We start from the raw sequence: 21,590 nt of genomic DNA, 5'->3' as shown, positions 1-21,590 counted from the left end.
CTCATCTGATATCTTTGATACTTCCATTCATCCCCGTACAAGTCATCATCGTGAGCACTACCAGACCCATCACGATAAGCCCTCTTGTACTCTCATAACATGTTGTAATATAATTGCAACCCCCCATAATGTCAAATTCACGAACCACTTCACGAAAATCATCCGTCAATTCACGTCCTCATCACACCTTGCCACTCCCAATCCCTGCATCCCTACGTATACCATCCATCACACAAAGAGCATCCAACACTCAGCTATCATTCGTGTTCGCTCAAGGTGACTCGGCGAGGTCAGATGCTCTGAGGAGTGAAGATCAGTTGTCTAGACAGCTTGACGGGGATCTGGGTGGGAAACAGATGGGGTTGAGAAGCAGGAGATCATCTTCAGCTACAATAAGAACAGTGAGGACGGTATCTGGACTGAGAAGTCCTAGTCCCAGCCATGCAAGCGTCATAGAAGAGGATGAATCGCAGCCTGTAGCTGGCCCATCCTCATCAACAAAGCCGACACCTACCTCAGCGGATCCCATCTCATCATCACCTCCCAAACAACCTTCACCATCACCCCCCAAAAGGTCACTCAATCCCAAAGCATCTTCCTCATGGCTCAGATGGAACTCGCCTACACCATCATTCCCAAGGTCACCGTCGATGAGCAAAGGTAAAGGTAAAGCGAAGGAGGTGGTTGATGATGTGGTGACGGAAGAGGACAACGTTGATAAAGGCACTTTGACTACACCTCAACCATCCACCATCCCTCCTCGATCTGATCCTGTGCTCCCAACATCATTACCACCACCACCTCCTCTCCCCATCAAATCGCCGACACAAACCATTTCCGACTCTTTGACAGGTGCTCCCCCTCATTTCACAAATATCAAACCCGATGAAGAGTTACCGCCTCCTGTTACCAAATCTCGGGGTTGGTGGGGACGTTCGACATCAGTCCACCCTACTCCGCTCAAAGAATCATCTCAACCATCTGACCATGCTCCAATAACCGTAGAAACTTCGTCCCAAACAATGAACATACCTGGCGCTCCTATTTCCTCCTCTGACGATGCTCCTACCTCTTCCCCTCAGCCAATATCCAATCCAGTTGTTCCGCCAGCCGCACCCGCTCCTACCTCTTCCACTTCCGCTCAGACATCTCCACTTTCCGCGACAGTCAACCAAAATCCTTGTTCCACTACTTCTACTTCAGCTCCTCCGGCTAGTCAAGGGTGGAAAGGATACTTGGGATGGGGGACTGGTGTTAAAGAGGTTAAGGCTACAACGGAGCAAACAGAGGATCTTGCTGGCACAACAACCGGTGATGGGAAAGATGGGGCACCTTTGCTGGACAGCGGAAGTGGTCCAATGGATACATCTATCGCAAGTGCACCTTCTGATAAGCCGGATCAACAAGAGGTTGATCCCTCAATTGCTCAAGAGCCCACGGCAAGTGGGAACTCCTCAGCTGAACCTGCTGCCCATCCCAAACCCTGGTCTTCTTATCTATATTCGTTCGTCGTACCACCGCCACGTCAACAGTCTATCTCATCCAGACACTCAACTCATAGTCATGCGGTCGAACCATCCTCACCAACAGAGGATCAAAGACCGGTCCATTCTGCACCTCCTCCGGAGGTGAATGTACGCGAAGCAACGCCCATACCTCAACCCGAACCAGAAAATGACCCCACTCAGACACCATCTGCGGCTAATTCACCTGCCAGAAATCCTGACAGAAGACCATCGACGACCGGCTGGTTGAATTACCTCGCTTTCAGAACCAGTCAGAAGAAGGTAGCCGGAAGTTCAGTCGATACAGATGAAACTGATAATAAAGCTACAAATGAGGAAGTTATGGACTTTTCATCCGATCCTGATTTCCCTTCTTCGCCTATTCCTGCTCCATCGCTAGTACCACCTCAAGGACTCAAGGGAAAAGATGTCAAGATCGCTGCGGAATCGGTCAAGAGTGTCACACCGAAACCGTCTCAGAATTTGGATGTAAAGAAGAAACGATTATCAAACGCCTCTTTAGTGTCTAACGGCAGTCACACTCCAGTGTCAGGCTCCCCCAAAGCCAGATCTTCGATGGAAGGCTCTCGACCTGGAAACAATGGCTCGTCCCTCCCTCCACCACCACAAGCTCACTCCGTTCAGCCCAATCTCGTCATTCCTACATTTGCAGACACCTTCGATCGACCACCTCGTTGTTTTTTACCTGCAGCTCAACCTCAAGAACTGTCAGAAACCGCCTCAGGTCTCACCGCAGCGACCACTGGTCTTGCCTGGAAAGCGCTTGGTGCAGTCGGTAGCTATGTATATGGGTCTGGAGAAGGAAAACACAAAGTCACACCTCTCACCATACTGGAGAACGAGACGGAGCCGAGGGGAAGGAAGGAAGGTAGAAATGTGGGTTCGGATCTTCCAAGAAGAATTGGGCTAGGTAGTGGAACTCCGGATGATGGTTGGAGGGATGTGAAAAGGGTTGTCGTGGTGGGTGTTCATGGGTGGTGAGTGTACTCATCTTGTTGAACGTTCCATGCGCTGAAGCCAGACTGCAGGTTCCCCCCCAAGATGCTCAACAGTGTTATCGGCGAACCCACTGGTACTTCTGTCAAGTTCGCTAACATGATGGGACAAGCTGTTCAACAGTTCTTCGAAGAGAAAGGTGTAGATGATATTAGATTGACTTTGATGCCGTTAGAAGGAGAAGGAACGATCGAGTCGAGAGTTGATAGGTGAGCAGACATGGGATTGACTAAGCTGACGTACCTCAGGCTATACAAAGCGTATCTCAGCAATCCTGCTTGGATCAATGAAGTTCGTCGAGCAGATGCAATCTTCTTTGCCGCTCATTCCCAAGGTTGTATCGTCACCACCCATCTCATCTCTCGTATGATTGCTCAAGGCCATATTCGCACTCCTCTCAATGGCGAGGCCGTGTCAAGATGCGAATGGGCATTCGGCCCAATCGGTGTAGTACCTCCTGACGAACCGAGAAGAGGTAGACGGTCTCATTCGCATATACAGGGGTCGGATGGAGGACATCAGAAAGTAGCGATGTTGGCTATGTGCGGTGTTCACCTCGGTCCATTGTATTCGATCAGCACTTCAACTGTTATCCAGCCTTACCTTCAATGGTTCGAGAACGCAGCTGCGAGAGAACTGTTCGAATTTCAAGACTCCTCTTCGGCCGTTAGTGTAGCTTATCAGAAAGCTTTGTCAATGGTGCTGGAGAACGAAGTGAGAGTCGTACTTTTAGCCTCGCTGAATGATCAAGTGGTAAGTCCCATTTGATATCTGATTTTGGCAGAGTCTCTAATCATACCATCATGCGGATAAGCTGACCTGTACACAGGTGCCCATCTATGGTGCATCCTTTAGCACTGCTACCCATCCTCTTCTTCTGCGGGCCCTCTATGTCGATGGTGCTTCTTACACCCAGTCCGACTTCATGACCAACCTTCTATGTTTTGCCTTCATGCTCAGGAATGCCGGTATAGATGATCAGAGGCTGGTGGAACATTTGAGTGAGGCTACGGCGGGTAGTCTTACAGGTGAGTCTAACAAGTTTAAGACGAAGGCATTTCCTGACCACATCCTCAGGCGTGGGTCATTCAACACCATATGAAGAATTGTCCTCCTACTCTCTCGCCGTGCAATATCTCTTCCATGCTGGACCAGCTCGTCAACCTGTACCACCACTCGAGATAGAACCCTTCTCTGCAAGGGACGCGAAGAACGATTTTGAATTGCCTTGGATAATGAGAGCTCTTGTGGACTCACCGGAAGTCAAGGATATTTTCCCTGGCGAATTGCGGGATTTGAAAGAGGGGATTCTGCATTGGAGACCGAACACGAAGGTATTGAAGGAGATCAAGAAGAGAGTGAGTCAAGTCTCCCAACAGACTGTGTTCATCCGGAGTTGGGAAGGCATATATCGTAGATAGTTCCATTAACGCTTGTTCTTTCAATCTAGCTCGAACCTATGGCTGGGCGGCAGTCAAGGCTTCGAGCTCTACATACATCCCCGTCGTCTGCCTCTCTGAATTCTAATGGCACAGGTGAAGGATTGGGTGTCAGCCCGGGTGCGAATAAAGCTTTACAATCAGGTAAGACTAAAGCTCGTCTGTGATTTAGTGAGGCGGCCAGACTTCATCTTCTGTAATTTGTGTGCTGATTTTGCTTTCCCACCTCCCACTTAGGCCTGAGAAAAGATTGGTAAACTTGTGTATCATTCCTGTATCGCATACAACACTTTACGAGAATTGACTGTATAGACATCACCATCATGCATATATGTATTCATGTTGTAACAGATTTCGGTTCGGAGGGATGCGCCCCCTTCTGTCCTACCCCTCCCAATAAACCTCACTTGCTCTCTCCCTTGGTCAGTCTCATCCATTGAACCAGCGCTACAATGAGTAAACTGTTTCCATATACCATCCCCATCCTTGGTATTCCCTTGTAGAATTTCCGATCTTTCCCGGCAGGAGTGCCCTTTGATACGTTGCCTACTTGACCTGTGGGAGTGACTTGAGCGAGGCAAGCTTTTAAACCGGATACTGCCAGATCAAGGTATGGTTCCCGTTCAAGAAGATCCTGCTCAGTTAGCCGAGTTCAGGGGGTCATTTTCACTCACTAGTCTAATTGCCATGAGGATCCCTCCTACGAACCCAGAGGAGCCGCTTGTCTCAACATAACTTGTCGGGTCATCCAGCAAGGTGTGCCATAGGCCACTTGCAGCATCTCGAAGTGGGAGTAGGGCATCTACCTGACGGCGTAAGGTGGACACTAGCATTCTATGGACTGGATCAGATGGCGATAGACCTGTGAGCTCGAGGAACATGGGTATTGCCAGGGTGATCTTGATTGTACGTCATCAGCATTTCGTCAAATGGACCGAGTACGAACACTCACCCAGCAGTTCCCTCTTGCCCAAGGTGCATCAGATGAATGAGTTCCGCTTGTTCCCGCTTCGTTGTCGAACCTCCAAGCATGATACCAGAAGCCAGATACCTCGTCCATCAAGTATTGAGTATGAAGAAGAAATTGGAATTTGGCTGCAAAATCAGCAATGGACTCTCTCTCCATTCTCACTCACCTTCTTCTATGTAGTGGGGTCGGTTCAGAAGGAGTCCTATCTTGGTCAGAGGTATGACTGTCATCATGAGAGTGTCGTCCCATAATTGACCTTCATTGGCTAGTCGGAAGGTCACTAGGGATGGTGTTCAGTGAGCTAATGTGCATCACGAAAACGCACAAGTCCGACTTACCATGCTGAAATCCGCCTTGTGGTGTCCCTGTGATCCATGGTCAGTCATGCATATCATTGAAGAAGATGCGACTGACTCACGAGGAAGCTCATTCATAATCCACTCGGCCCACTCATCAACCCAACCTTCGAATCGTTCTCTCCATTCCTCATCAAGCAAGGACCCTTTCCCTCTTTGCTGATCTAGATCGAGCAAGCAAGCTACACTGTACATCACTGCCATGGAGTTGATGTTCTTGGCGGGGATGCCCTCTTCGACCCGCTGATGATACCATTCTTTCATCAGGGCTAGAGTATGCTGTGCGGAGGGATCTGAGGGGTTTTGCGACGATCTGAGTTGATAATACTGAAACATCATCAGTTGATGATACGAGCGATAGAGTAAAACTCACATCGAAGAGACCATTCATTCCTATCGCCTGTGGCCATTCCCATCTGTGATACGTACATGTGTCGATGATTCGACCATCCGGGACTGGCAATGATCAGCATAGTCCGGCCCACAACAGCGCACTCACGTTGATATACAAAACGTCCCGTTTTATCTGCAACTTCTGTCATCCCTTTTATCAGCAGTGCCAGCTTGTCCTCCGCTTCATCTGGGTTCAGCTCATAGGTTCGGTAATCGAATGCAGGTGGAGGAACGAGCTCATCAAAACCATCAGCCGTGAAAAGAGCTGTAGCGGTTTGTCGATTGTCTTCAGTGATCTGGAGCACCATGGTTAACTAGTCGCTAGACCAGTTGCGCGTGTGTTTGTGGTGTTCCAGCGAACACTTCTTCATGTTGAATCTTGCCTGTCGTGACGTGATTATAAACGCAATCAAGAGCGAAATCCTTGCTCAAGTGGGTAGGGTTGCTGCAAGTGGATCGAATGGGAGACAGAGATAACAGCGCTGAGTCCACATGCCCACGACGTGGATAGAGCCCACCTGAATAGATGAGTGTGGTGGATGTCTGAGGTTATCTTGGCATCAACCAGTGGATGCTGTTCACCGTAGAGCTGTTGAAATCATGGATAGTCTTTACACTCAAGATAGCAGATAGGAGATATAAATAAACTGGAGATCCATCAAGATCCATTTGATCCACCAGATATCCAGCTATCCAGATGGATATTGTTCTTGGCAGATTACGGCAGACCACGCTAACGACGCCCCCGTTGAAATCACCTTTTCGCGCATCACGCCTCCGTTACCGATCAACTTCAACCTTCCAACATTACATGAACAATGTCTTGGCATGCACCCTTTCTGCATGTTCATGATCACTTGACAGTCAATGTAGATCTTCCTATCCATCGCGGGCCGCAACAGACCCACGTCGGACCGCTATCAGCAGTGGGTGTGATGAGTGGAGAACTGGGTGTCCCACTAGTGCCCCAAAGGATGCTCACAATGATATAAAAGGACAGCTGTGGGCTACTGGTAAGTCCCGATCGTCCAAGACAAGATAGACCGATCACCATATATCATCAGAGCGCCTTAGTATGTCGCAACCAAACGTCGAACACAGATTGACCGAGGATCCAGCTACCTGGATTGACTCGAAAGGGCAAGATGAACAAATCGAAGATCTCAAACATGTGACCATTGACAATGTCAACGACTCCGAAGCAGCTCCTTACCTGGACCACACCATCATAATCGATGAGCGAGAGAACAAAAGACTCAAAAGGATGATTGATCGGAGGTGGGTGCATCGCCCCATCTCGGGCTGTATCGCTGATATCTTTTCCGAAGGATCTTACCACTTCTTTGTCTTGCTTACTTCGCCCAGGCTATGGACAAGGGTGCAACCAGTCCCATTAGTATCATGGGTTGGCTCGAAGATGTCAACGCTTCCGGTCAAGATTACGCTCTCAGCAGTACGGTATTATGGATCGGTCTCGTGGCCGGTAATCCTGTGGTAAATAGTCATCATCGTCGCAGGCAGTGTAATGATGCTGAGAATGGATCTAGGCGTCCCAACTTATTCGTCGATTCCCCGTTGCCAAAGTTCTCGCAGCGTCGATGCTTGTATGGACGGGCCTCGCATTCTGGTTGACCTTCACCCTCGACGTGCCTCAGATTCTAGCGAATCGTGCTATTCTAGGATTCTTCGAAGCGTCGTTCGTAAGTGCACAAATCAGGAGGTCGCATCCAACTTGCTAATATCTCGACTCAGAACCCCTGCTTGGTCACGATCATGGTGCAGTGGTATCTAAGCTCGGAGCAAGCGGTGATCTCAGCTGTCTGGCACTCGTTCACTTCGCTTTCAACTTGTCTTCAATCGGTGATGGGATATGGGTTCTATCATGTTCGTCACGACAATGCTGGCGGTCTGAAGAGTTGGCAGTATCTTCTTTTGACCGCTGCATGCATCTCCGCCGTCTCAACTAGTGAGTATCCTGAGACTTTCTACTTTCTTTCTTTGCCCTTTGTGCTGACTTTATGCAGTCGCCGTGTTCTTCTTCCTCCCCGACAGTCCTACAAGAGCGCGATGGGCTAATGAAGAGCTCAAGACCAAGTTTGTCGAACGGGTCAGATCCAACAACCAAGGTATCAAGCAGAAGATTTGGAAATCGGACCAGGCTTGGGAGACCGCGAAAGATCCTCAGGTGTATGCTCTGTTCGCCTTGACGTTTTGTCAAACCCTTGTCATCGGCGGTGTTGGCAAGTTCAGCGCACTACTTATCAACAAAGCATTTGGATTCGATGTTGCTACCAGTCAGCTGCTCAAGATCCCCGTCTCGGCGGTCGGTGTATCCGCCTACTTCTTGATGGCGTATCTTCAACAAAAGTACGAACAGACTTTCTTCACCATGATCGGCTTTACGTTGTTGAACATGATCGGTACCATAGTTATCGTCTGCGTTGCACCCAGCGACAAGACTCGAGTTGGGCTTATGATAGCTTTCCTCTTGCTTCAATTCTTTGGTGCTTGTAACACCGCCACTTCGGTCGTCCTCAGTCGAGTGAGTCAAGCATTGCCTATTTGAGTATCCATTGATGAATTCAGCTGATCAAGGGGTCCTAGAACATCGCTGGTCAGACCAAAAAATCTATCGCCTACGCTACCACCTTCATGGCTTGGGGCGCTGGAAATGCTGTATCCCCCCAGCTCTTCTGGAATACCTGGGCTCCGAGATACATCCCGTCTCTCTACATTCATCTGGGCCTCTACGCTACCTATATCGTCCTCGCACTGGCTACCCGTATCATGCTTGTTCGACGAAATGCTACAAAACAAGCGGCTCGAGACTTGCGTGATGGCGAGCAGGTACAAGCCAACCTGCATGCATTCGAAGATCTGACAGATCTGCAGAACCCAGACTACAAGTACTCGATCTAGATGTATAATAATCGTATCCGTTTGTAGTCATCATTGTGGCTTATGTGGCAGAATATCACGATGGGAAATTTGACAGTCGATATTGGGAGATGGACCCGGGAAAGGCCATGTCCCTTGCGGTAGTGAGTTTTGCATGTAGTTGGGTTTCTTGTGGGCAATGTAAGAATAGTCTGCCATTGGAAGATATAGCTCGAATGTATTGTTTCTATCGGCAAAGACGTTGTGAACCATTGGGTGCGCAACAACAAGTAGCCCATACGAGGTCATGGAGCAGCTCTCTCATTGCGGAATGCGACATATACAGGTGCGCAATCCTTGGACTTATTGCGATGCCATGAAATGGCACTCTCAACATTCACGACCCGCAAAGGCTTAACTTCTACAATCAAGATCCCCCCCGACACTCCTCGCTCAGCCCTGAAATGAAGAGAAATCTTGGCGTCGCAGGGGGAGCTCGACTCCTTACATGTCTACTAATAGCGGAAGAGTATTTAATGTCCCCAATCGTCCCAATTTATTCCGGTACTTCTCCCAAAACCTCCCACGCCGGGATCAGCCATATTCACAATCGTTCCTGTCTCTGCTTCGTACTCATGCCAGAATGCAACTAACTGTTGTAATTTTTGGGGATGCGCCTCTGCTAAGTCTTTCGTCTCCCCGGGATCTGACAGTGCGACACAAGGTCAGGCAACGCGGCACTAGGCTTGATTGATGCTAACAAAGCTCACCTTGATCAAGATCGAATAACAGCCACTGATCCTTGCCTGTAGGAGGCGGCAACCACACGGCCTTCCATCTGCCCTGTCTTATGGCGGCTTGACCGAACACTGAGAAGATGCAGATCAGCGATATGTCTTCCTGGGAGGGCATCACTCACATTCCCAACCATGAATTGCATTCTCATCATGAACCTCCTTTCTCTGACCTGACAACCACGGTGCCCATGATTTTCCTCTTGGTCTGTGTACCTTTCGACCTCGGAATTCATCTCCCGGATGCTGTACCCCTGCCAAGTCGAGCTATTGCAAAATAAGGGATGAATGTGAAGATTAGAATAGGATACATCCCTAGGTGAGATCCACTCACAACTGTGGGCAGAATATCCATTATCGTGGTGAACTCATGTGTGACACCGTTATCTTGCTTCAATAAACCACCTAGTTTCGGATAGTGTATGATGCTTGGACATCGTATACCACCCTCTGTGGCCCATGCCTTGTACATCTTCGACGGCGCCGTTGCTGCTTGACCCCAATGAGGACCAAGGTACGTCCACTAAGAAGCAGTGGTTTAGCTAATGGAGGATGACGTCAAGATCGACTTACCGAGTTTCCTCTGCCAATGTTCTCGATACTGTTGTCGAAGAATTTCTCGACAGTCTTTTTAATCTGATCACCCATAACCGGGATAGCCTCAAGCCTATGACCCCTTGTCAGCGGATAGATCCTTGCCAAACTCCCACTTACAAAGCACCTTCCGCCCCATTATCGCTTGAGAAAAATACAAAAGTGTTTTCTAATTCGCCACGGTCTTCGAGCAGCTGGATGACTCGCCCAATCTCCTTATCCATCACGGTCACCATGGCGGCATACACTTCCATCTTTTTCGCACTGATGGCACGTTCTTCAGGCGAAAGCTCGTCCCAGGACTTGTAACCATATGGGCTCATAATCGGATGAGGTGACACCTAAGTCACGCGTGGTGAGCACAAAAAAGCAACAAAGGATCCGTGTGAACCAACATCTTTCGAGATCAGACCGAGCTGTTTTAATCGTTCCAGTCTTTCTAAACGCAACGCTTCTGGCCCTGCATCATATCGACCTTTGTATTTGGCTATCTCCTCGTCAGGAGCCTGTAGTGGCCCTACATTCGCGAAGAGTCAATGTAATCTCCGCGTAGGGTTTGAAACTAACTCACAATGCGGGGCTGTGTAAGGCAAATAGGCGAAGAAGGGTTTCTCCGTGTTTCGTTCCTTCAGGAAACCCAACATTCGGTCAGTGAAGTAGGTCGAGGAATAAAACGGCCCAGGGATATCTTTGTGCGAGATCTGTTCGGGCCCATCGACGTATAAAGGGGGAAGAAATTTCATTGCCGGAGTGTTGTCGTCGAGGAATGGTTCATATAGATCTACAACGCCAGAGGTTTCAACGAGAGTGCATCTGATGCCGGATGTAGTCAACTTACAATGATTACCAGCACCTGGCAGAAGCCCGAACACTTTTTGGAACCCTCGAGCGTGAGGTTGTGCGTGCTTCGGAAGACCGAGGTGCCATTTGCCTAATGTGTGAAAGATAAGTCTCATAGACAGACGTGGTAGGCATTTCCTTCCACTCACCGGACATGATGGTTTCATAGCCAGCATCGGAGAGAATTTCGGGTAAAGCTGCAACACGCTGTACTTAGGCATAAGATCATCTGTATTCGAAGGCCTTCAAATCAAATACGCTCACATCGTTCAACATTCCCTCGTAACCCTTGTGCCCTTGGTAGAATGGATCTCGTGCTATTGTTTCAGCCATCTGACCCAAGCCAGCCCTTCAAAAGGAGTCAATGGCCACTTCTTCGCACTATACACCCGAGCGAACTCACAGATGGTTATCGGTTCCGCTCATAAGCATCGACCTTCAACAAAGTGGTCAGCACATGACATTTCGAGATTCCTAGAACTCACCGGGTGGGCGAGCATGCTGAAGCAGTGTGGAAACCTGTTTGGCGAAGGCCATTCTTCGCCAACTTGTCCAGATTGGGGGTAGATATCTGCTTCACCCGTCAGTAGAGAAGAGAGCGACATTGAACGTTATAGCTCACCTCCGAGCCAAATGCTCCAATATCACTGAATCCCAGGTCGTCGGCAAGAATCTGGAGCAAAGTGATGTGAGCTAGGTTACTGGTTACATTCCAGTGCACTTACAACGAGAAAGTTCGGTTGTTTAGACATGTCGTCAATGAGGAAGTGATCTATGTTACAGACAGTACGTCGAGTTTTGGCGACAGCTGGGGATGATGTTGATGTGCACGCATTCCATTCTATCTATATCGTTGGTAGCATACTTCATGGTTTGGTATGGGCAGACTAGAAAACAGTGAGCCAAACGCGGTTATCTCCTCCACCTCGATCCCGGATCAGATGGCGTGATAACAACAAATGGCGCAATCGCCACTCGGAAAGCCGTTTTACTTGTGCAAATTACAAAGATATTCTGTTTCCGCAGTGTGTAAGACCAAATCTACAGCCTTGCGTCTTGCTGACGCCATGCCAAGGGGGATAAATTGAAGATAATTGAGGATAATTCCAGATATCTGATCGGAATTTCATTCGTGATAAGGTTGAGATTGCCGATTTGTCGAGAAAAACACCATTCATGTTCAGTCAAGTCCACCTATACATTTGGCCCAATCTTCCCACCAAGAGTCAGACTGTACAAGTGCCTGCGTCACTGGGGGGAACAGCCGCACAGAGAAGAATTGGATAAACCAAGAAGAACGCCAAGGGCTGATATCAGCTGAAGACGTGCGGTTGCGCCATCTTTGAAATCACAAGAGAATGAGCTCTTGCCCATGCCTTTGCATGTGGTCTTCGCGACAGCAAAGGTGTACATATATACCTACTACTACGATGCTACCATGCCTGTCGCCAGACATTCCCACTTGCCTGACAGAGTGTTGCTCGCCGCAATCACAATGGTTACAAGTATTCACCCTCAAGATACATCACCGAACCCGCCCGCTTCGCCGGGAGAAAAAAGCTTCACTGCCTACGATACTCCTTCCTTGCCAAGCTTGACAGGGGTTGTTGCAGGTAGCGAATTCGCTTGGTCGGAGGCTGAAGAAAGGGCAGCAGTCAGAAAGATTGATTTCCTGGTGTTACCACTTTTATTCTTCGGCTTTTACGTTTTCCAGTTGGAACGAGGCAATATATCCAATGCTTTGACGGATGGGTTTTTGAAGTCCGTCGGAATCACTCAAGACCAATTCAACACCGGACAGTCCTTGTTGTACTTGGGAATCATCCTCCTCGAGATCCCTTCAAACTACATGCTACAGCTTGTTGGCCCACGTGTAAGTTGGTCATGTTAAACCTTAAGAGTCGCGCCGATGCTGAATGACGTTGGGACACAGCTATGGATCTCCTTTCAGGTGCTCGCTTTCGGTCTGGTTGGTGTTTTACAAGCCTTTCAGAAGGGCTATGGCGGTTATTTGGCTACAAGAATTATGTTGGGCGTGACCGAATGCGGATATATTCCAGGTGAGTGGATATCTGTAGAGCTCGATACACAGCTATGCTCACTGGTTGGATAGGTGCACTGTTCATCATCTCGACCTTCTATAAACGGTCTGAGTTAGCAACGAGAAACTCCATTTTCTTCATCGGCAATGGTCTCGCAACTGCTACTTCTGGTCTGCTAGCGTATGGCATCCTTCCTCTGGGCACACGATTCCCTTCGCACAAAGGTTGGCAATGGCTCATGATCGTTGAAGGCTGCATGTCGATATTCATCGCTGTTCTCCTCTTACTCTTGCTGCCTGCCTCGCCACATTGTCCCAAGCCGCTGTTCCTACCCATTCGAGCATGGACACCCAATCAAGAGAAGATCTTAGTAGCTCGAATGGCTAAAGATGATGAGAAAAACAACAGGTCGAGCCATAGACTTACCCTCAAGGATATCACCAGTACTTTGTCGAACTGGAGGGTTTGGCCTCACGTCTTGATTGCGATCTGCCTCATCTCGCAAACTGGAGCTTTGGGAACGTACGGCCCTACATTGATCAAAGGGTTCAATTTCGATAGTGAGGTTCTATCTTTCTTTGTGACTCATCCATGAGATTGACGTTTCATTGTCCCAGCCCTCACCGCCAATGCTCTTTCCTCGGTATCTGGATGGATCGGTCTTGTTACCACAGCCTCTTTCGGATTCTTCTCCGACAGAACCCGGATCCGGGGACCCGTTGTCGTGACGGGACTTGCATTGGTATGGGCCTTCTGGGTTGCCTTCCAGCAAAAGTCCCTCTCCACTGATCGATGGCTGAAGTATGGGCTTCAAATCATGGTGCAAGGTTTTTCGATCCCCTCTCATGTGAGTACCGAGACAAAACATCGATGTCGACATGAAGCTAACATCAAAGTTGGGATCATCCCGCGACAGCCGATCAACGCTACTTGGCTCTCGCTCAATTGCAGAAGCCCTCAAGAGCGTTCCGTCGCTATGGCTCTTTTCATCATGGCGGCGAATTCGGGGGCTCTGGTAGGAAGTCAATTACTGCGAGGGGATGACTCTCCACTCTACAAGCGGGGCTTCAAAGTGTGCCTCTGCCTCGTCAGTCTCGGTCTCCTGGTGGCGATCTTGCAGCACATACAGTACAGACTGTCAAACAAGCGACTTGAAAAACGAAAAGAAGGAGAAGAGGAGAGCGTGGAAAGTGACGAGACCGCTTCGAAATGGAGATACACGATCTGAGGGCTGTAACATGATTAAAACTCGGGATTCCAGTTTGTAGTTGCACATTTATTATGGACTTACGTCCTATACTATACGATATGCAGCGGTCAATTTACATCACCTACCTTGAATGATCTCAACCACTTCAGCCATCAGATCTCAATACTGAGGACCCTGCTCTCCTTTGCAGTGCAGATCGGCAAATGATAATGTGGTTGATTCCGTGCGAATCGCGTGTCACCGGTATTGGTTTCCTATCCTTATATACAGTATGGGGCGGATTGGAATATTGAGAGGTGAACATTAAATGTACACAGAGTCAGCCAATTATCGTGGCATTCGAAATCAGACACACATATGATATACATAACAACAGTCAAGAAACAAGACAAAGAATCGTGAGGCAGCAAAAGCAAACCATTCACGCAATCTTGGGTTGCAAGAAAGAGACATCTACAGCATCTACCTGCAATTCGAGGAAGCCGTGCGTACTTTATGTTATATGACTCTAGAAATCCTCACTTATAAATCTTACAACTCTATTGACAGTTCAAAGCAAGATCCCTGTCAGACAAAATCAACCACGGGAAAACAAACATACGGAGACATCTTGACTGGGGCCGGTGTTCACTAGCCTTGCGCAACGCCTAACCCCTTCACCACCTACGAGCTCCACTCCATCATTTTCCACACATTCTTCACCGCACTCCCAGCACCAGAGCGCAGACAGCATTGTAGTATCTCACCCGTCGCTCTGGACGACGAGCATTTACAAATATGTACCGGGTGCAGGTCCAAAGTACCCAACTTCGGGGATGTCTAGCCTGGGGCATCCACCTTGGCCTTCACATCCCAAGTTGACAACGTTGTTTCCCCACCAATCTATGGACAATGTGCCACCTTTGGGGATCTGAAGAGCGAAGAAGATGAACAGACCAGAGAGAGCGATACCAGTGGAGAAGCCGGCCCCAATTACGTAGTTCCACTACAGTACACACGCACAAAAGTCAGCAATGTCGATTTATAGTTAGAGGAATAGGCGATTGGAATAAAGTATCTTAACTAACCTTGGACCAAAAAGCCAAATATTTCTTTCGAATGTACTGGAAAGAGATGAGGTTGACATAAAGGTTTCCGAGGTAGTAAGCCAAATTGTAAGGAGCGGCGACGTTGACGGGGCCCATACAGATCATGACTGGATGGACCTGCCTCAGGAAGGAGGATCTGGGGTATTTGCGTCGAAGAGCCCAGTAGAGCCCAACCATGATCACACCGAGGGGGAAACCGAGTAACATCATGTTGTACTGTTGGCCCTTGCCGAAAAGCTTTTTGGGACTGATGATACCCCAGAAGATGATTGAAGTGTAGAAACTGGTCTGCGATGGACACGTGAAACGGAAAGCCGCATCCGCAGTACAGACATCTTTGATGTTCATAATGAAGTTGTATTGTAGAGCCGAAACAATGGAGTATATAAGAGTGGCGACAATTTGAGCCCAGAAAGTGATCCGAGGAGGAATTTTGAGGTAATGAGCAAGCTTGAGATCATTACAAAAACTCAAGGCTTGCCAAGATGAGAGGTAACCCCAAGACTTGAAGTACATGAGAGAATTACTCTCTCCAGCTGTGATGGTTCCACCGATGATGTTGGCAAGAATGTTCAAAGCCACTGGTATACCTGTCACCGCTTGTATGATACCGAGGGGGAGTATGAAGATGATGGGGAGGATGAGACCGTAGAACAACGCCGCAACGGGGGCGTGAGTGGGCCAACCGGCCACTGCAGCACATCCGAAAGCGATGGGTAGAACGAGGAGGACCGCGTAGTGCCAATCGGGAACTTCCTTGTATCGCTTCATCAACCTGTAATGGATGTCCTCCCCGAGATCCTCCTCTTCGACCTTCTTGAAGACACGTCTGTACACGCCTTTGAAGCCTCGTATGATATCGCGCCGGTAGAAAAGATAGACGTAGGTGAACGAGGCAGTGTAAGATGCGAAAGCCCATATGTTATAGACGATATAACCGGCACTGAAGAAAGGTTGACTGTAAGATCGATAAAGGGTTCCGTCGAGTCTGCCGGTGTCAGGGTTCAGCACGGCGGTGACATTGTAGCGAGCACCTGTGTTGTCGAAGGTAGCATTGGAGTTGATGGGAAGGAATCCGGTATTCCAGGTGTTCGTGAACCAGATGGCCAGGATCATAAGAGCCCCAATGATGATACCAACAACTTGGTTGGCAACAGCAAAGGTGGGTAGATACAAACCGGCACCACCGAACATATTCCAATCGAAAGTCGGCCAGGGATTCAAACCGAGGCCTCCCCAGACCCCAGTGACGGCGTCAAGTGTGACATTATCAGGTGCGATCCATGTCATCCACGAGAATGATGAGAGGGCCTGAAAAATATAAGATGGGAAGAAGAAGTAGACAAACATGCAGCCCATGGCCACCAGGAAGACTTTTTCTCTAGAAGCGCGATACGTTCGACCAAAAGGTCCCGGCACAGCCTCATTGGTTTCCTGATGAAAAGCTTTGACTAAAGCGACTGTGTTGAGCGTTGCTGGCCAGATAGCAATCGATGGGTAGACCAGGAAGCGACGAAGCAGACCCGCAAGCCCATAACCAAACATGTTGACCGCCAGGGACAGGAGAATTTGGTAGCCGCGGTCGTAAGCGAAGGATTGGTTGAAGTACTGGGGCATCGCTTGCACGGGGATAATGTAGAAAGTGTACGGAGCGGTGAAAGAGACGTTCGCCATGATCGAAATCAACATGTGTTCCTTGCGATTAAATTTTCCGTTATTAAGGCTGTGTCTCTTGCCAAAGAGAGTGAAACCCCAGTCAGGCAAGACACGAGCGAGAAATACACCCAGAGGGTCTAGTAAAAGCGAGGAATGAAAAGCAATATGAGTGTTTGGGCATCAAATTGTGGCATGCGGATGAAGGGAGACTCACACGCAACCAGTTGAGCGACGTTAGTACCGATAGAGATAGCAGGGTTCCTGAAAGCGAAGAGATTATCGATGAATGACCCAATGATGCAGAAGACTACGCCGATTGCCCATGCCCTGATGGTCGAAGCGGGCATATCGGGATCGTCAGTGGGGTCGACGTTGGCACGGACTTCGACGTAAGGCGAGTTCTCGGTGGCCAGTACAGCTTCCATCTTCATAGCTGCGATCACTTGAGTATGCTTGTCTGGGGAAGCGATGATGTCAGGGTTGTTGACAAAGCTGTTCATGTCCTCGAGCAATGCACCAGAAAAGTTTGGATCATCCCGGTGCATCTGCACCAGCTCTCGAATGATCTTCATAGTCCGTTCGAGACCCATCGTGTTGTAGATAGCTTCAAGCCGTTCAGCTTCCTCCTCAGATGTCCCAAGCTCTAGGTGGCTACCATGTGAAGTCAACAAACCTGAGTCGCTTGAAACTACAGAAGAACACTTACCCAGCAACTATAGCCCCTTCGGTATTGCCAACCTCAAGGACATATGTACCATGCTCGGTCGACAACTGTTTGTCACCTTCAAGTGGGATGGTTTTCTCGTCATGAAGAAGCTCGTTCTGCATGTCGGGGAGTTGGGAATCCAGGAGAGCTTCGCGCTTATCGGCCATGGTGTGTGGGAGGCAGTTTGAAGAATTTTCTCCTTCCGTAGCGCAAGGATCTATGAACTTGGGAAAGAAACAGGACTCGTATCTGGATGATCGTGAACTCCTATTATAAGCTCTCGACGATGCGAGCAACCGGTCCTGCTCGTGGTCACACAGCTACCTTCATGTGCTAGACTTTTCTGCTCAGCCTCTATGACAGGCCGAATTCTTCGAACTCCGAAACGGATTTACGGGTTATCGTATTTCCGGAGTGAGAACGGCATTGCCACCTTATCCTGAACTCGGTGGTTCCTGACATCACCTTGTTCCGCCTCCGCAGCCTAATTATAGTTCAACATCGATTCGTTCGTTCCTGTCTGTCCGAGTTCCCTGGCACCGTTTGATCTCGGGCGGCTTATCATTCTTTTTGTTCTCATCCGAGCCGCGTGGGTGCAAGAATGCCTTATCTTGAGAACCAAACCCACACTATTCCCGTGCGACTGACTATACATGGTCAAGTCAGTGATATTAACATTTCAGAACCGATGGGTTAGCTTATCACCGGATATCCGACTCCAACTCGTGATCGGCTGTCTCCATACTTGGCGACACATTCACCTCGTACTATCTGTCAACATACACGCGCAATTTGATCATGTCAGTCGATGACCTTGGCAGACTCCGGAGAACGAATGAAGAGAGGACTGAATCTTCTCCGGGCGAGAATAAGAGAAGACGGAAGCTGAACCATGTCACCAAAGCCTGTGATGCATGTAGATTGAGGTGAGCTGTTACTAGATCACGTTGCCGGCCAATTGGTCACCGCGATTGTAGCAGTGGTGCTAAATGTCTGCGTGTATGTATCAATTCACAGAAAGACTAAATGCGATGGAACATCCACCAGATGTGGAGCTTGTGTCGACAAGGGTCTAAGCTGCACATACGAGAAGGTTGATGGGCGAAAGTCAGTTTGTAGCTCCGCGATTGAGTCGGTCCAGGATGCTGATGTTGACAAGTAGAACTCGACAACGTCAGGGAAACATACGAGACAAGCTCGACAACCTGACGAATCTCCTTCTCGCCAGTCAGACCGTAGCGAACTTCGTCGCCTCCCAGCGACCGCAACATCAATCCCAGCAACAATCCCATCTGCCCTCTCTTTCCCCACCTCAAACACGTCCCCCTCCTTCAGCTTTTTCTTTACCATCTGTCCCTCCCGACCGACGTCCTCTCAGCCCGTTTGATGATCGAACGATCTGCCCTGAGACATCTCACCTGTTCCAGACCCACCCCCTACGATCTTTTCAGAGCTCATTGGTCTCGCCGCCACATAACCAGCAAGAGCTTGGGGTTTCGAGCGATCCGATACCTGATCTAAGCTCGTTTCAGTGTCCCATGCCAGACAACATGCATGGCTCTAGAAGTACTCCGTCAGATAGATTGTTCAATGGGGATCAGTCGCCGCCATCGACAGGCTCAGCAGCGCAATCGGTTCTGTCGATGAATGACCGTTTGAAGGTATGTCTTCTGTCATCCCACCGTCAAGCTTATAATCATCATATTAAGGGCAATCAGGTATCAACGAAAAAAGCCCTAGACAGCTAACCGAAATGCATGCCATCAGCGACGAGGTACAGGCTCTCATATGCAGTTTGGGCCCACCTCATTTTGGTCCTATGCTCCCGATGCAGGGCAGGATCCTGGTTCCTCCACCGGCAGTAACGCCATTCACAATCTCTCCCCCGACGACGGCATCACCACTGACCTCCTCCCTGGCGATTATGTAGAGTGGGCCCGTCATTTGCCGCCAGATCTCAGAATTACGAAAAAAGTTCATGACACCGCTCTTGCTCTCTTTGGTGCTTATTACGCACCTTGGTGTATGGCAGCCGATATGCCCGCGTTTCTCCGGGACATGGAGATATGTAATTTGGTGGCCAAAACACCTACCACTCAACCTATTCCTCGAAGGACGTCAAATTATTCCCCATTACTGCACAATTGTGCACTTCGTCTGGGAGTACATTTCAACAGGGATGTATGGCCAGAACTGGCGGATATGATGGATAGCCTGATCTCCAAACACTGCGCGAGTATGCTAATCGAGGAGACCGATGATCCGAATCTGAGTACGCCCAAGGCATTAGCCTTGTACGCAGCGTGAGTACCGTCCGAACTGCATACTACCCTTTGCGAAAGTCAAGTCTGGAGCTGATTGCATAAGTGTATGTTTAATGAAGCTGATGTCTGTATACGCAGGTGTCTGAATCTGAGAAACGAAGAATCAGCGCAGAAAACAGGGTATATTCACTTCGGTATGGCATTTGCCTGTGTTCAAGCGGTAAGCTAGTCCTGTCAAATTTTCAGGCGTCCCCATGTTGACCAATGAGATGGCTTTGCATAGCTCGGAGTAAATTTGAATGTGAATTACATTGACGTCGGGTGAAACAGATCACTCACCCTTTGCCAGACCAAAATAATGGCGTTACTGACGATGTTCACCACAGTGCAGACACCTGGTAGAGTCAGGTCAGATCACACGGCAAGATCAAGCATTGAGGAGCTTTACCTACTGGACACTCTTCCAACAGGATCTGGTGCGTTCATTAATAAGCTACCCATTCCGCCTCCAAGCTGATTCCTGGTGGCGCCTGTCCTGAAGCTTCGCGCCATCTGTGCGGGGCGTCCTTTCATGCTCCGCGCTACTTCCGATATCCATTTACCTCTCATCGACGCCGCCGCCGATCAGGAACCTTGGCTCTCTCCGTTTAGCAACGTATCTGTCAACGGACGCAGCTCGTTGCGATCTTCAGTCTTCCATTGGTCTGCTAAACTTGCTTGTCTTCTTAGGCAAGTGGTAGATATCGCTTTGTGAGTCGTCATCATGACATTTTATGCTTTGCGACTCCTGTCTCACAGTTGCCTTTTTGAGCAGATCGACCAATTATGACGGACTGACCCGCGACCTTCAAGTAACGGACCTCATCTCCAAGCTAGATGCGTGGCAGCGCGATCAACCCCTCCCCAACCCACGAGCCCACCCTGTGCCACATCTCCTAGTAATGCATATGCTATACCACTTGACCTATATCTATCTCCTGCGACCTTACTTTAGAGCTTCTTTAGATATAGCTCCTTCGGCAGCTCAAAGATGTCAGCAAGCAGCCAATGAGATTTCTGAGCTTCTCAGGGTAGGTGAGGTATGCAGAATACAGGAGATTGAATGTTTACATACCTACCAATGCCATAGACATTCGATGAAATCCACGGCTTGCGAAACGCTGTTGCCACTATCAGTGAGTTCTGTTTGGAATGGCCAAAGCTGATACCATTCAAGTTCCAGTGATCTTCGGAATGGTGACCATTCGCCTTCTGGTCATGGTTTCTGATTCGACATTGTCTATGATGGACAGCGTCAATGGTCTAGATGATTGCGTGAGCTAAATTTTCTGAGCTTGATAGGTGCTAACAGCGATAAAGCTAAATGACCCTGCTTCGTGATCTAGATTGGATATATGGATGAAATAGGTGAGCCGGTTTGATCAAATTATGAATATATTGATGACATCGAGACTATCCAAAGCCCATACATGGTTTGAAGCTCGACAAGCTCTGATGGTGATCAAACACCTCAAAAATGAATGGTTACCATGCTCGACCAATAACGCAGCTGGAGGAGCAGAAGACACTTCAATAGCGCCTTTCGGGCCTATGGGTGGCGTAGGGGACTTTACCGATATAACAGGAGGGACAGATATCAACGAGATTCTGCAGTTGCTATCCGGGAATGGGGGAATTGATATGTCAACTTTCTTCCCGGCACAGGCCTTTTGACTTCCTGACACGACTGAGTAAAAGTCTATACAACATCTCTATACGTTTAAAATGACTATGCATGCAACTCGGTACCCTAACGAACGATTCACAAATCGGATGATCCTCAATCCTCGATATCTTTCT

General features: G+C 48.9%; 8 protein-coding genes across 8 annotated transcripts; 5 read left to right on the top strand and 3 right to left on the bottom strand.

The window, feature by feature from the left end:
- Positions 1 to 128: 128 nt before the first annotated feature.
- Positions 129 to 4,128, top strand: V865_002439 (uncharacterized protein; the record flags this gene model as incomplete). Its single annotated transcript, XM_066226240.1, has 6 exons — positions 129 to 2,503; positions 2,555 to 2,716; positions 2,771 to 3,275; positions 3,352 to 3,550; positions 3,600 to 3,880; positions 3,973 to 4,128. 6 exons carry the CDS (start codon positions 129 to 131, stop codon positions 4,126 to 4,128), a joined length of 3,678 nt encoding a protein of 1,225 aa, XP_066082337.1.
- A 236-nt stretch (positions 4,129 to 4,364) lies between these two features.
- V865_002438 (uncharacterized protein) lies at positions 4,365 to 5,988 on the bottom strand (the record flags this gene model as incomplete). The annotated part of the gene is made up of 8 exons (XM_066226239.1): positions 4,365 to 4,558; positions 4,632 to 4,860; positions 4,914 to 4,969; positions 5,098 to 5,211; positions 5,270 to 5,296; positions 5,350 to 5,614; positions 5,661 to 5,743; positions 5,787 to 5,988. The coding sequence occupies 8 exons, from the start codon at positions 5,986 to 5,988 to the stop codon at positions 4,365 to 4,367; spliced, it is 1,170 nt and encodes a 389-aa protein (XP_066082336.1).
- A 767-nt stretch (positions 5,989 to 6,755) lies between these two features.
- Positions 6,756 to 8,599, top strand: V865_002437 (uncharacterized protein; the record flags this gene model as incomplete). Its single annotated transcript, XM_066226238.1, has 6 exons — positions 6,756 to 6,958; positions 7,009 to 7,174; positions 7,228 to 7,380; positions 7,433 to 7,646; positions 7,705 to 8,222; positions 8,285 to 8,599. The coding sequence occupies 6 exons, from the start codon at positions 6,756 to 6,758 to the stop codon at positions 8,597 to 8,599; spliced, it is 1,569 nt and encodes a 522-aa protein (XP_066082335.1).
- Positions 8,600 to 9,090: 491 nt separating this feature from the next.
- Positions 9,091 to 11,537, bottom strand: V865_002436 (uncharacterized protein; the record flags this gene model as incomplete). The annotated part of the gene is made up of 15 exons (XM_066226237.1): positions 9,091 to 9,263; positions 9,328 to 9,426; positions 9,477 to 9,618; positions 9,686 to 9,874; positions 9,925 to 10,018; positions 10,066 to 10,286; positions 10,341 to 10,462; positions 10,517 to 10,726; positions 10,784 to 10,876; positions 10,935 to 10,992; positions 11,050 to 11,134; positions 11,189 to 11,221; positions 11,271 to 11,356; positions 11,408 to 11,458; positions 11,511 to 11,537. 15 exons carry the CDS (start codon positions 11,535 to 11,537, stop codon positions 9,091 to 9,093), a joined length of 1,683 nt encoding a protein of 560 aa, XP_066082334.1.
- Positions 11,538 to 12,223: 686 nt separating this feature from the next.
- On the top strand, positions 12,224 to 14,055 carry V865_002435 (uncharacterized protein; the record flags this gene model as incomplete). The annotated part of the gene is made up of 5 exons (XM_066226236.1): positions 12,224 to 12,658; positions 12,719 to 12,845; positions 12,899 to 13,387; positions 13,445 to 13,674; positions 13,744 to 14,055. The coding sequence occupies 5 exons, from the start codon at positions 12,224 to 12,226 to the stop codon at positions 14,053 to 14,055; spliced, it is 1,593 nt and encodes a 530-aa protein (XP_066082333.1).
- Positions 14,056 to 14,806: 751 nt separating this feature from the next.
- On the bottom strand, positions 14,807 to 17,654 carry V865_002434 (OPT family small oligopeptide transporter; the record flags this gene model as incomplete). Its single annotated transcript, XM_066226235.1, has 4 exons — positions 14,807 to 15,022; positions 15,105 to 16,918; positions 16,996 to 17,432; positions 17,488 to 17,654. 4 exons carry the CDS (start codon positions 17,652 to 17,654, stop codon positions 14,807 to 14,809), a joined length of 2,634 nt encoding a protein of 877 aa, XP_066082332.1.
- A 631-nt stretch (positions 17,655 to 18,285) lies between these two features.
- V865_002433 (uncharacterized protein) lies at positions 18,286 to 18,964 on the top strand (the record flags this gene model as incomplete). The annotated part of the gene is made up of 4 exons (XM_066226234.1): positions 18,286 to 18,413; positions 18,505 to 18,594; positions 18,650 to 18,855; positions 18,915 to 18,964. The coding sequence occupies 4 exons, from the start codon at positions 18,286 to 18,288 to the stop codon at positions 18,962 to 18,964; spliced, it is 474 nt and encodes a 157-aa protein (XP_066082331.1).
- A 73-nt stretch (positions 18,965 to 19,037) lies between these two features.
- On the top strand, positions 19,038 to 21,464 carry V865_002432 (uncharacterized protein; the record flags this gene model as incomplete). Its single annotated transcript, XM_066226233.1, has 11 exons — positions 19,038 to 19,148; positions 19,255 to 19,790; positions 19,890 to 19,971; positions 20,035 to 20,052; positions 20,138 to 20,227; positions 20,293 to 20,501; positions 20,566 to 20,821; positions 20,881 to 20,926; positions 20,968 to 21,065; positions 21,137 to 21,158; positions 21,214 to 21,464. The coding sequence occupies 11 exons, from the start codon at positions 19,038 to 19,040 to the stop codon at positions 21,462 to 21,464; spliced, it is 1,719 nt and encodes a 572-aa protein (XP_066082330.1).
- Positions 21,465 to 21,590: the final 126 nt, after the last annotated feature.

Source organism: Kwoniella europaea, chromosome 1, assembly GCF_036810445.1.
Source record: "Kwoniella europaea PYCC6329 chromosome 1, complete sequence".
NCBI lineage: Eukaryota > Fungi > Basidiomycota > Tremellomycetes > Tremellales > Cryptococcaceae > Kwoniella > Kwoniella europaea.
Note: the sequence above shows the minus strand (reverse complement) of the source record. Positions and strands in the feature narration are given on the sequence as shown.